Source organism: Cervus canadensis, chromosome 14 (assembly GCF_019320065.1).
Source record: "Cervus canadensis isolate Bull #8, Minnesota chromosome 14, ASM1932006v1, whole genome shotgun sequence".
Classification (NCBI taxonomy): Eukaryota; Metazoa; Chordata; class Mammalia; order Artiodactyla; family Cervidae; genus Cervus; species Cervus canadensis.
Window position 1 is genome coordinate 2,127,300 of NC_057399.1, and position 13,332 is coordinate 2,140,631.

A 13,332-nucleotide genomic window follows, 5' to 3' on the forward strand; every position below is an offset into this window, starting at 1 on the left:
TACTAAACTTCTTTGCCATTATAGCTAAAATGGAGACAGAAAGATCATGGGATCTTCGTTTTTTAAAAAATGTTAAAGGCTCTGAAAAATTTATTTAAGCCATCTGAAACTTGGTTTCACTACAGTGGGGCTCCCAGGCGGCACGGGTGGTAAACGACCTGCCCGCCAGTGCAGAGACAAGGGTGTGGGTCTGACCCCCAGTCAAGGAGATCCCCTGGAGAAGGAACGGCAGCCCACTCCAGGATTCTTGCCTGGAGGACCCCATGGACAGAGGAGTCTGGCGGGCTACAGTCCATAGGGTCACAAAGAGTCCGACACGACTGAGTGACTTAGCAAACATACAAGTAACAATAGAGCTATTACATCTACCTTTCAGGGATTTAATGAGAAATAAGAAAGATACACTTGTGAGAGAGTCTACTAAGGGCTTCCTTTTATCCAGTCTCCTGTACTTTCCAGTAAAGGAACCCCATCTTTAGCTGAGCACACTGCAGTGGAACTAAGGGACTGCACTTCTCAGAGGCCATTGCAACTCAGTCTGGCCATATATGCAAATGAGACAAGAGTTTACCTAATAATACCTAACATTTATATGATACCCTAGAGTTTTTGAAGACTTTTCACGTGCATCAACTCATCTGATCTCTTCCAGGAAGCCTTCCTGGATACTACCCTCCCAAGATACCTACATATCCATTTAAGTTAGGAACTCCTCGTTCAAACTACCATGAATCTGAAACATGCATCTCTCACTGCACTTAAAATCATGTTTTTTTATAATACCTTTAAAACATGTGTAAGCATCTTAAGGAAACGGACCTCATTCAGTTTTTTATTTCTCAGCACTTAGCACAATGTCTGGCACAGGAGAGGTGTTCAATAAATGTTTACTAAATGAAGTACCATTGACCAAATGACAGAATTTGATTCATGAACAAAGGAACTACTGAATCTACTTCAAAAGATAGTCAAGACAATAAAACTAATTTCCATTCTAAAAATGAGGACAGAGAGGCTTGGTGAGATGGGAGTAAATGTTCCAGAGTCATATAGGAGTCACATGAGAGGACTGTCACCAAATCAAGTCTCTGACTCTTAATTCAATGTATATTACATCACAGCTCACGCCACCCCCATTTCCCCAAAGAGGGAAGCCTAGCAGATTCACACAAAGCATAACTATGATGTCTGAAAATGAAGAGAACTAGTAACTATAAAGGCCATTGAGAGATTCTCTCAAATTAGAAACAGGCTTTGAATTCCAACTACTCAACTCATATATTTAATTTCATTAAATCACCAAAATCATAAGCAACATCATTATTTTATGTACTACTATGGAAGAAAAAAATTCTGCCATTTATCATTTTAAGATACAACTGTAAGGAATATCAGTTTCAGAGCTCATAAAATATGGAAAAAAATGTCTCACAATAGATGAACAGGTATGCCTTGCAAAAATGTATACCTTCCTTCAAAATTGAACCAACTTAACAACCATATATAGCTTTTTAATAAAGAGTTTTGTAAAAAAGTTGACTTATTAAAGTGATGCTATAACTTTTTTAGTTGCAAAAAAATATCACAAATTCAACAACAACAAAATTTGCTACTGTGAATCTTAGCAGTTGACATAAAGGATGCTGTTACCTTGTAGCTTGTGACAGCCAGTTTAGACAGTCCATCCACATAGGGTCCCAACACACTGTGCTCTCTGACTTTTAATGTCTGACGGCTTCTGCTCGTTAAAAACAAAAGAAACGATTTTCAAACAATAACCTGTTTAGAAAAAGACTCAACCACGGCTCCATAAAAATACAGACTGAATTCAATAAAGATCCCAAATAAATAGAACAAACAGACTTGATCCCAGAAGAATTTAAACCAAAACTTAAGATTCTTGACTAGTAAGAAAAACTTCATAATGGGGTAAAATATCACATAATTCAAAAGGGTACACTGTGGGATGTCCACTACCACAAAGAATGCAGAGTTGAATAAATACAAACAATCTGCTTGTCACATCACAGAATGTGGCACAGAGAGCAGAAAACTAAATAAATGTAAACTGCGCCAGAAACAAAGTGACAGACCAATCTCAATCGTGAATAAAGACAAACACAGACAGACAAAGAGAAAGACAGCAGGCTGAATCTAACAGTGATTTAAAAACATAAAACTGGACTGCCTGGGGCTGCGAGGTGGTTTAAACATTGAGAAAAGATTCATGTCTTTTATCACAATGATAAGACTAAAGAGGAAAAAAAAAAAATCATTTCTGTATAATGATTTCAATAAACTGAAAATGATTCAGTAAAATTAAATACTCATGAGTTAAACAATAAATAAATAAACCTCTTACAAACAAGGAACTAATAAAACCAGTAAAGGGACCTGACAAAACCCTACAGCTTACAGAGCACTTAATGATATCAACCAAAAAATAATAAGGATATTTGTTACTGGCTAACTATGTGAAAAAAGCTCTTCACAAAGTATAAACATTACATTTTTTCTTTTTTTTTTTGGCTGTACCATGCATCTTTTGTGATCTTAGCTCCCCAACCAGGGACTGAATCTAGGCCCCAACACTGAAAGTGCCAAGTTCTAACCACTTAACCACCAAGGAATTCCCTAAACACTGCAATTTTTAAAAAGAATACTGATGGTAAGATTAGAAATGAGTCTTGTTCTATGTAACTCATTATTTTCTAATGATTTAGAATCTACAGTATCCTACGATCAATCACCAAAACTTACTACTATAAAACTGTATATAAAAGTGCATAAAGAGTATTCAACTTAGTTCTGATCTCTGGATACATATTCTATTACAACTTTTTTCCTTTCATTTTCCCCTATTTCTTAAAGATAGTGCATACTGCATTATCTCTTGAGTAAAATATAACTACATTACTACACATAGTACATGGTGAATTAATAAAATCAGTACTTGAATAAAGTAACAAGTTTCTCTCAAACAATCCTTCATTGAAAAGGAATCATAGAGCTTTTAATTCACTCACTCTGGCTCTTCAGAAACACTACAGAAATTCTCAAGAAACTTGCATGAAGGAAACAACCACAGCTAACACTTATTGAGCACTTACTATGTGCCAGTAAATATTCCAAGATCTCAGTCTATCTTCCATGACAGCCCTCTGAGATATTACATAATGTTATTACCCCTTCTGGACAAATGAGGTCTAGAAAGCATAAGGAACTTGCTCAATAGGTAACAAGTAGAAGACCAGGATCCAGAGCCAGGTGATTCCAAAGCCCATGCAGTTAATTACTAAACTATACACAAGACAAACATACAAGATATTATTAAAGACTTAGCAGATCGTAGCTAGTGAAGCTCAAGTTAGGGCTTCCGAGGTGGCTCAGTGGTAAAGAATCCACCTGCCAATGCAGGAGACGCAGGAGACTAGAGTTCGATCCCTGGGCTGGGAAGATTCCCTAGCATAGGAAAATGGCAACACACTCCAGTATTCTTGCCTGGGAAATGCCATGGAAGAGGGGCATGGTAGGCTACAGTCCATGGGACTGCAAAAGAGTCAGACGCAACTAAGCACGCACGCACGCAAAGCTCAAGCTATTCACACAAGCACTGTGGAGTATAAACATGAAAACGAAGTCAGCTAAGAAGTTCTGGGAAGAGTAGGTCTGGGTCTCAAGGAAAGTGATGCTCTTCAGAGATGAAGGTGCAAGAAAAAGTACTGAAGGCAGAACAGGAAAAGTATGGGGCATGATATTTAGCAAATGTGGGTACCCAGGCCATGGTCTTCCTAAGATCTGGACTCTGGTTTCCTGTTTTGACATCTGTACATCTGTTCTCCAGGCCACTGGACAGCTGGGTCCCTTTTCAAATCCCCGACTTCTCCACATCTCCACACTCGGGCACAGCTGTCCTCTATGCCTGAATTGTTCTCACCCAGCTTCTCAGTAACAAAGTCCTACTCAGCACAAAACTCATCAAGCACTCTCAGTGAAATCATCCCTTCTCTCCTGAGCAAAGACAGTCACTCCCTCTTTGCTCTCACCTACTTTGTGTAAGCCTCCTTTACTATGTAAAAGCATTACTGCATTGATTTCTTAACTATTTGTTTCCAAAACTCCCAATCTGACTGGATAAAGATGTGGTACATATATACAATGGAATGTTACTCAGCCATTAAAAAGAATGAAATAATGCCATCTGCACAAACATGGATGGACCTTAGAGAGTGTCATACTGAATGAAATAAGTCAGACAGAGAAGGAGAAATATTATATGACATCCCTTACATGTGGAATCTAAAAAGAAATTTTACAAATGAACTTACAAAATAGAAAGAGACTCACAGACTTAGAAAACGAACTTACGGTTGCTGGGAGGGAAGGGATCACTAGGGGGGTTGGGAAGATCATGTACACACTGTTATATTCAAAAGGGACAACCAACAAGGACCTACTGTGTAGAACACGGAACTCTGCTCAATGTTATGTGCCAGCCTGATGGGAGCGGGGTTTGGGATAGAATGGATACATGTATGTATATGGCTGAGTCCCTTCACTATTCACCTGAAACTACCACAGCGTTGTTCATCGGCTACACCCCAATAGAAAACAAAAAGCTTAAAGTCTGAAAAAAAAAAAGAAAAACTCACATTCTGTCCACTGTGAGCTCTCCATCTACGACTACATGGTGCCTGGCACACAGGGGTTGCTCGAGAAATGTTATGTGAGGTTTTGAATAGAAACACTAAGTGCCAAGGATTCCGTGGCAGTGCAGGGGCCAAGGTTCTATTATATATCTGGCTGAGGAACTGAGATCCCACAAGCCACACAGTGGAGCCAAAAAAAAAAAAAGAAGAAAACACTAAGTACCAATTCAGTCTCATTCAGAAAGGCCTGCAGATGGTTATCGTTGTTGAAGCAATCAAGAGGCCAGTGAGGAGCTGATCAGTTTGGTTTCTCCTGATGGAGGGTCACTGACTTCACTGCTTCTAAGACCAACCCTCCTTGATCACCCTTCTCACCCAGACATAACTAGATGTGCCCTAGGCGCCCTCCACACTTTCCGTAAGCCTCGGCTCACGTGGCTCTCTGACCTCCCCACTGTTCTTACGGCAGTAAGCCACAAGCTGCGGTTACTATCTGCTTCTTTCTCTCCACTGTTGCACTTCCTGAAAATCTGAACTCTGAGAACTCTGTGCGATGAGCAGGTTTCCTCAGATACCCCCTTATCTTCCTCATTAGCTCCAGTTATGACTGCAGAGTGAGGCCATCATTTTTGAAGGCTTTCTAACACTTTGAAGCCACTTCTTTCAAAGTCTATGCCACAAAAATGATGAGGGTCAGAAGTCCTTAGTACAAATCACAATGTTAGGGCTATGAGGTTAGCGCTGTTGTATTAAATAAAACCAGTTTCAACACATGAGGAAAAAAATCAAAGTCTAGGCCATGAAATGCGACAGTCTTTTCTCCTTCTGAGAAAAATTAAAATGAACCCTCTGAATTCTGATTATGCCTCTCCCTCACTTCACAGCCTACAAACAAATGGATGAATTCCATCCAAAACTTCTTGTTTTAAAACAAAGAAACACCCTACTTGATTAAGGATACCAGTTATCCTGATACGCAGTAAGTTAACTATCATTACATATTTTTTCTTTGTGGCTTTGAATATATCTGAGAGAGGCGATATACAGTCCAAACACATGCCACTCAACCATGCTTCCCAGCCCAACTCAGCCCAAGTTCAAAAGCCCAGAACTGGCTGCAGGAAGCCACTTAATAAAATTAAAAACAAATCCCAAAGACAGGAACTAGATAAATAACTCTACTAAAGTTCAGTATAAAACATTTCACTTAAGCCAATTCACGAAGTCTGTTTTAGTCTCTAATATCATAACATTCAAACCTCAAAGTCATTTACCCTTTGGGATCAAGAAGGTCTCTAACTTTTTCATTATAAATTTCCATGTAGGACACTTCTACTTTAAAACTCTGCTCTTCATTTTCCTCTTTCTGGGTTCGCTCAAAGAGCCCACTGCAGAGTCTTGGAATTAATCCAGGTTGGTCAGCTGTGCCCATCATGGTGTAAGATTTTCCAGATCCTAAAAAAGTGGAAATCATAGTTATTACTGTCTCCTTGAGAAGTTTAAATACACAGCCCTCTTTCCATTGCTCACAGTAAAACCCTAGCACTTAGGAAAATGCCCAAAATAAGGAATATACCCAAATACCATGATGACACTCATAAGCAGACTAGCTTTCCTATTTGTACATGTAAAAGTCACTGGTACACATTCTTTAGGAAGAAAAACAAAAACCTTCTTTAACCACCCTTATACTTAAAAAAAAAAATTACCTAAAATGACTGAAAAATTGTGAGGTCTGAATAGTTCTCTAAAATTGAACTGGAAAGATCCATATGATGAAAGCTATGTGCTTGCTCCCAACCACTAATCATAGCACACAAAACATATATGCCATCTCTGCAGGCCCCAGAGCAAATTAACTCTCTACCACTACCCTCTGGCAACGGCATAGAAATCAGAGTCATTTTTTTTCTAGTACAAATTTATCTTCTCTGTTGCACCAAAAATACATGTTCATTAGAGAACACTTACAAGACATGAGAAAACAGAAAGGAAAAAATTAAATCACTCATAGTCCTGAAAAGAATTTTAAGTCTTGAATATATCACAGGCATTTTTCTCTTTAAGAACAAGCTATACGATAAATCCTGATAAAAATGTGCGTGTGCATCAGTCGCTCAGTCGTGTCCAACTCTGCGATACCAAGAATTGCAGCCCACCAGGCTCCTCTGTCCAAGGGATTCTCCAGGCAAGAATACTGGAGTGGATTGCCATTTCCTTCTCCAGATAAAAATGACTCCTTCACTTTTGTTATTTTAATCTAAAAAAAAAAAGTTTTTTTTTTTTGTATTGAGGTATATGGCCTGTTAACAATGCTGATGGTTTCAGGAGAACAGCAAAGGGACTCAGTCATACATACACATGTATCCATCCTTCCCCAAACTCCTCTCCCATCCAGGCTGCCACGTATCATTGAGCAGAGTTCCTGTGCCATACAGTAGGTCCTTGTTGGTTATTCATTTTAAATATAGCAGTGTGTACATGTCCATCCCAACCTCCCTAACTGTCCCCTTCCTTTCGTGTTGACCACAAAGGTACAGAAGTCAAAGCACTCCTTCATCAATCATAACTGCTAAGATGCTAGCGATATGTATTCTTTTTGGTATTTTCTTTGTTAGAATTGTTAAAGCTTTAAAAAAAAACATAGATTATTTAACAATTACCAGTCTGTCCATAAGCAAAGATACATGCATTGTAGCCATCAAAAGCATTCTGCAGGATATTCTCACCAAGGCACTTGAAAACATCATCTTGACCTGAAAGAGAAAAACAGAGAAAACGGATGTTTTAAGCCAAAACCACATATGAACAATTAAAAACAAACAAAACCCTCAAAAATGCACTTTTTTTCAGTTTGTTTATCTACCAAACAAGATTTTTAAACTTGATGAATGCTTCTTTGGAAGCAGGTCATTTCTAGTTAGCATATGACAGAAAATGAGTGAAAAGTTCCTGATGATATGAACTTGAATAAAACACTGGCCAAAAAAATAGACCAATGAACCTCTATTTTATAAAGAATCTGATATATATGCTTGGGACCTGGCTGGACCTGAATTCAACTATGGACCACTCAGCCAATGCTTCCACTGAGTGAATGGTAAAGTTCAAAACAATGGTATGTATCAAATTCCCTCTCCTTTTGCCTCAATGAAAATGTTCAATTACAGATCAGCTGGGAGAGGGAGGAAGGTCTGGGCCATTTCTTCTAGCTTTCAATCATGAACATAAAGAGTAGGGTCAGATTGCCTTCACAAGCTAAATTAAATGTGTCAATAATCAAGTGACCTGGACAAATTATTTAACTTCTTTGAGTCTTGAAAATAATATGGAAGAACTGGATGCTGTTATGTTTGTTATATTTTGTATGCTATAAATAGCATCCCATTGTGCCTCATTTCCTAATTAATTTACCAGGTTAGTGCATCACCACAATTCTGACACGGAAGCAATCCTTTTTTTACCCCTGGGCCATGCCGCATGGCTTGTGGGATCATAGCGATCTGCAATCAAACCAGGGCCTTCAACAGTGAAAGTATGGGATCCTAACCACTGGAGTACCAGGGAATTCCCTGAAGCAATCCTTAAAAGTCATCACTGGGCCCAGCCAGCCTAAATTAACCTCAACTTTTTCAAACAGCTGTAGAATGAACTGTTTCTCATGATAAAGGTCAACAAGACACTCAATATTTAAAAGATTTCTTACGAAACAGGCATCACAAGCAATTAGGAATAAAGAAAATATAAGGCTGCCACTGTAGTCTTTTTTAGATTTTTTTTAACTAAAGTTGGCAGTCGCTATAGTTTTAAACCTGTAGTGAAAAGGGGCCTGAGACAGTCATCACTGAGGAGAATAAAAGAACAGAATCCCAGTACAAATTTAGAGGGAATATGGCATATTCCTCTCCACTAAAGAGGAAATAGGAACACCGAAAGCCTAAGTGATTTATTCAAAGAAACAGCCAGGACTGGAGCTTGGTATTAAACTCAGGGTTCCCTTTCCTTCTTGGCTAGAGTTCTTTCATTTCACCAAGCTGCCTCTCTTGACCACATCACCAACATCTAAGGGAAGCGACATGGCTACTGCATGCTATGGTCCCACGTAAGGCCCGGCATTCATTTAGGATAACCTCACCTGTGAGCCCTGTTCGTCTAACTTGACCATCTTACACCACCAACACTGCACTGTTCGTCTCCCATTTCCCAACTGAGGTAAACACTCTTAACAGCAAAGACTGGAGGAAGGTCGCTGTATAGTTTCTAAAATTATACCACTATGAAACTTTATAGAAAACATATTAAAACACCTGTCTATGTTATCAGGAGTTAATAGGATGCTGGACTCTTACCTGCATACTTTTCTCTGACAGATTCATCCATAGACCAGAAACAGTGATCATACGCAAACACCTGTTGGAAAATAAAAATAATGAAGTATGTGTTAAAAACAAAACGTAGCCAATGGGAATTCGCCACCTGACTCAGGGAACTCACGCTGGGGCTCTGTGACAACCTAGAGGGGTGGGACTGGGCAGGAGGCTGGAGGGAGACTCGAGGGGGGGACACATGTGCACCTGTGGTTACTTCATGTTGACATATGACAGAAAGTAAACCCATACTGTAAACCAGTCAACTAAAGGTAAATATTTGTTAAGAAAACTGTAACATACTCATGATGTTATAACAATGGCATAACTCTGCTAACATGGTTCATAATACTGAAATAAAAACAACTCGCTGTCTTACAATGGAGGTCAGTTATTTACAGGACAGTCTTACAAAGACAAAGCGCCCTGCACATAATATAGATCTTCAATTCACACGGAAAACTCTTTACAATGTGATGTGAAAAGGGAGGGGGTTACAAAGCAATACGTACAATATGATGACTGTTAAACACACGGAGTTACATATATAAAGTTCATTACTGTGTGGTAAGATTACTGATATCTTTGCTTTCTTACGTTTTTATGTATTCTCTACAGTCTTACTATTCTTCAGAGAAAACAAATTTTTTTTAAAAAATGTAAAGATGATTACCACAGCATACTGAAAATGCAGCTTCTTTAAATAAACTATAACACACCCATAGTCAATATACTATGTAGCTTTAAGAACATAGAAGAAGGGCTTCCCTGGGGGCTCGGACAGTAAAGAATCCACCTGCAATGCAGGAGACCCGGGTTTGATCCCTGAGCTGAGAAGTTCCCCTGGAGGAGGGCATGGTAACCCACTCCAGTATTCCTGCCTGGAGAATCCCCATGGACAGAGGAGCCTGGAGGGTTACAGTCCACGGGGTCGCCAAGAGTCAGGTATGACTGAGCGACTAAGCATAGCACATGAAAAAGTCTGGACCATGATCCCATCTTTGTACAAAAATCGGCACATGCAAAAAGTAGGAAGACTATACAATGGAAATACTGGTAATACATAATGCTACTTTGTGAGATACCACAAATGATTTGCCTTGACCTTTTATGCTTATTACTTTCTAAAATATGCTCTTTTTTAGAGACACAGAAGTACAGAACAGACTTTTGAACTCTGTGGGAGAAGGTGAGGGTGGGATGTTTCGAAAGAACAGCATGTATATTATCTATAGTGAAACAGATCACCAGCCCAGGTGGGATGCATGAGACAAGTGCTCGGGCCTGGTGCACTGGGAAGACCCAGAGGAATCGGGTGGAGAGGGAGGTGGGAGTGGGGATCGGGATGGGGAATACGTGTAAATCTACGGCTGATTCATGTCAGTGTATGACAAAACCCACTGAAAAAATAAATAAATAAATAAAGGAGAAATTGGAAAAAAAAAATAAATAAAATATGCTCTTTTTTAAGCAATCTTTTAAGTCTTTTTCACTGATTATAGTTTTAATTTTTTGGATTTCATGTTCAATAATTTAGTCTTTTAAAAAGTTTTAAGGGTAATTGCTTTTCAGTTCATTTCAGTTTGCCCTTCAAACCCTCCCACGTTGAGTGTGCTGTCTCACTTCCTGATGACAGTTTTCCTCTTGGCTTCATAGGTTAGTTTGCAAGCACATCTGAATTGGGAGCTTGTTTTATGGTTTACGTGATTGCCTGTTTCGTTCCTCTTCCTTTGGCCACATTTACACTGCCACTCCTAGCTACTGAAGCCCAGGTCTGGATCTTTCCCAAGCCCAGTATCTCTACTCCCTCCTATTTATACAGAAATTAGCTCAGTGTGCATATGTGTACATGCTCAGCCGTGTCCGACTCTGTGACCCCATGGACTGTAGCCTGCCAGGCTCCTCTGTCCATGGAATTCTCCAGGGAGGAATACTGCAGTGGGTTGCCATTCCCTTCTCCAGGGGATCTTCCCAACTCAGAGATCAAACCCGGGTCTCTTGCATTGCAGACAGATTCTTTACCATCTGCAGCACCAGGGAAGCCCAATTAGCTCAGTGTTGGTGGCCAAAAGCCTTTATTAAGCCTTCTTTCATGATGGAGCCTCACCCAAATCAGTTTTCACATGGATGAATTTCTCAGGTCCTTAACCACACATCAGGGTCCCCTCTAGTCTGCAAGGGCTGCACCTCCGAGGACCTGGGTCTGATCTCAAGGCCCAGTAAACACACTAACTCAGCCCCAGGCTTCTGCAAGCCCTCAAAGTGACATATGTTGTTTCTGAATACAAGGAAATGATTTCTAATATTTTTAAATATGTTATCTGTCCCTGCTCTGAGTTTGGAGTTGGCAGAAGAATGTTTCTGTGTGAACTCACAAGGCTGTCTGGACCCTAAATCTAAGAGTTAAGTTTTTAAAATAAGGAAATTAGATTAGGTTGGTAAATGAAGTATGCATGCCTATATCCACCTCCACCTGAAATTAATTCAAAATGATGGAGGGAGTAAGGCAAAGAGCCAAAAAGGGAAAGAAAGGAGGCAAGGAGAGCAAGTTTTTGAAAGTTAGATTGCTCGTCGATACGTGGACCAGGAATTGAGAAACCCTGAAAAACAGCTGCAATGAGACGGATGGCGGGTAGAGTGGGGTGGGGATCATGGGAGAGCACAGGGCAAACAGCTGCAGGAGGAGATGGCTGCAAAGCTGAGAGCAGCCCCGGGAGGATGCCAGGGGCAAGTTATATGAGTGGTGGGGGCCCGGGGGCAACCAACTATATGACTGGCTAGAAACACCTTTAGCGCAAGGAAGGATCAGAACACCCACATCTGTGCAAAACAGTTGACACCAGACATTTGTTCCCTGGGATGGGACAGTGATGCCGAAGCAAGGATAAAAAGGGTTACGAAGTTCAGTATCTGACAACACCCCCAAAGAGGTGGGAGGTCTGGAGCCCAGCAACTACCACCCAGCCTCAGCACTATGTCATGCATTACTAATCCTCAACATTTCCCCAGAGCTAACCATGTGTCTATCAGCAGCCGAGGCTCCCTATGTTAGCAATTCCCAATAGGGAGAGGAGTACATCAAGGCTGTATATTGTCACCCTGCTAATTTAACTTATATGTAGAGTACATCATGTGAAATGCCAGGCTGGATGAAGCACAAGCTGGAATCAAGATTGCCCGGAGAAATATCAACAAGCTCAGATATAGATGATACCACCCCACTGACAGAAAATGAAGAGGAACTAAAGAGTTTCTTGATAAGGGTGAAAGAGGAGAGTGAAAAAGCTGGCTTAAAAACTCAACATTCAAAAAAACTAAGATCATGGCATCCGATCCCATGACCTCATGGCAAATAGATGGGGAAAAAGTGGAAACAGTGACAGTTTCTATTTTCTTGGGCTCCAAAATCACTGCAGATGGTGACTGCAGCCATAAAATTAAAAGATGCTTCCTCCCTGGAAGAAAAGCTATGACAAACCCAGCATATTAAAACACAGAGACATCACTTTGCCAACAAAGGTCCGTATAGTCAAAGCTATGGTTTTTCCAGTGGTCATGTATGGATGTGAGAGTTGGACCATAAAGAAGGCAGAGCACCAAGGAACTGATACTTTCAAACTGTGGTGCTGGAAAAGATTCTTGAAAGTCCCTTGAACTGCAAGGAGATAAACTTGTCAATCCTAAAGGAAATCAACCCTGACTATTCATTGGAAGGACTGATGCTGAAGCTGAAGCTCCAATACTTTGGCCACCTGATGAGAAGAGCTGACTCACTGGAAAAGACCTTGATGCTGGGAAAGACTGAGGGCAGGAGAACTGAGATGGTTGGATGCCATCACTGATTCAATCGAAACGAGTCTGAGCAAACCCTGGGAGACAGTGGACAACAGAGAAGCCTGGCATGCTGCAGTCCATGGGGTCACAGAGTCAGAGACGATTTAGCAACTGAAAAACAACAACAGAGAGAGGAAAGAAAGAAGAAGGAAGATGGTCCCAAAGGACCGTGGATCAAAACTTCCGGTGGGAGTTGCGTTTCAAAGAACCTCTGTCAGCAGGGTGAGATTAAATACAATGTGAAGCTCAGATTAAGTTTTTTCTGCTCCAGCTTTCAGCTCTCATGTCTTATCACTTTTTTTATTCTGCTCTTACCAAGGTTAAGTAGAGACCATCCCAAGTCTTTGCTTGCTTATAAGCTTAGCTCACACTTGAACCATCCGAGGGCACTTCTCAGAGATCAGGCTCTACGTTGCTCTCTTCTCCCTATTACTACAGGTTTTTCTTTTCTTTTTTTAAATTTATGGATTTCTTTAACAAGT

General features: G+C 40.3%; 1 protein-coding gene across 2 annotated transcripts in view; it reads right to left on the reverse strand.

Annotated features, from left to right (window-relative positions):
- Positions 1 to 13,332, reverse strand: part of KIF13B (kinesin family member 13B) — a 202,503-nt gene that overhangs the window by 120,481 nt on the left and 68,690 nt on the right. For both annotated transcript variants that reach the window (XM_043487165.1, XM_043487164.1), the window contains exons 4-7: positions 8,999 to 9,059; positions 7,313 to 7,405; positions 5,924 to 6,104; positions 1,651 to 1,738 (exon numbers count right to left, since the gene is read on the reverse strand). In XM_043487165.1, coding sequence (XP_043343100.1) covers positions 1,651 to 1,738; positions 5,924 to 6,104; positions 7,313 to 7,405; positions 8,999 to 9,059 — 423 coding nt within the window. The remainder of the gene's footprint in view (positions 1 to 1,650; positions 1,739 to 5,923; positions 6,105 to 7,312; positions 7,406 to 8,998; positions 9,060 to 13,332) is intronic.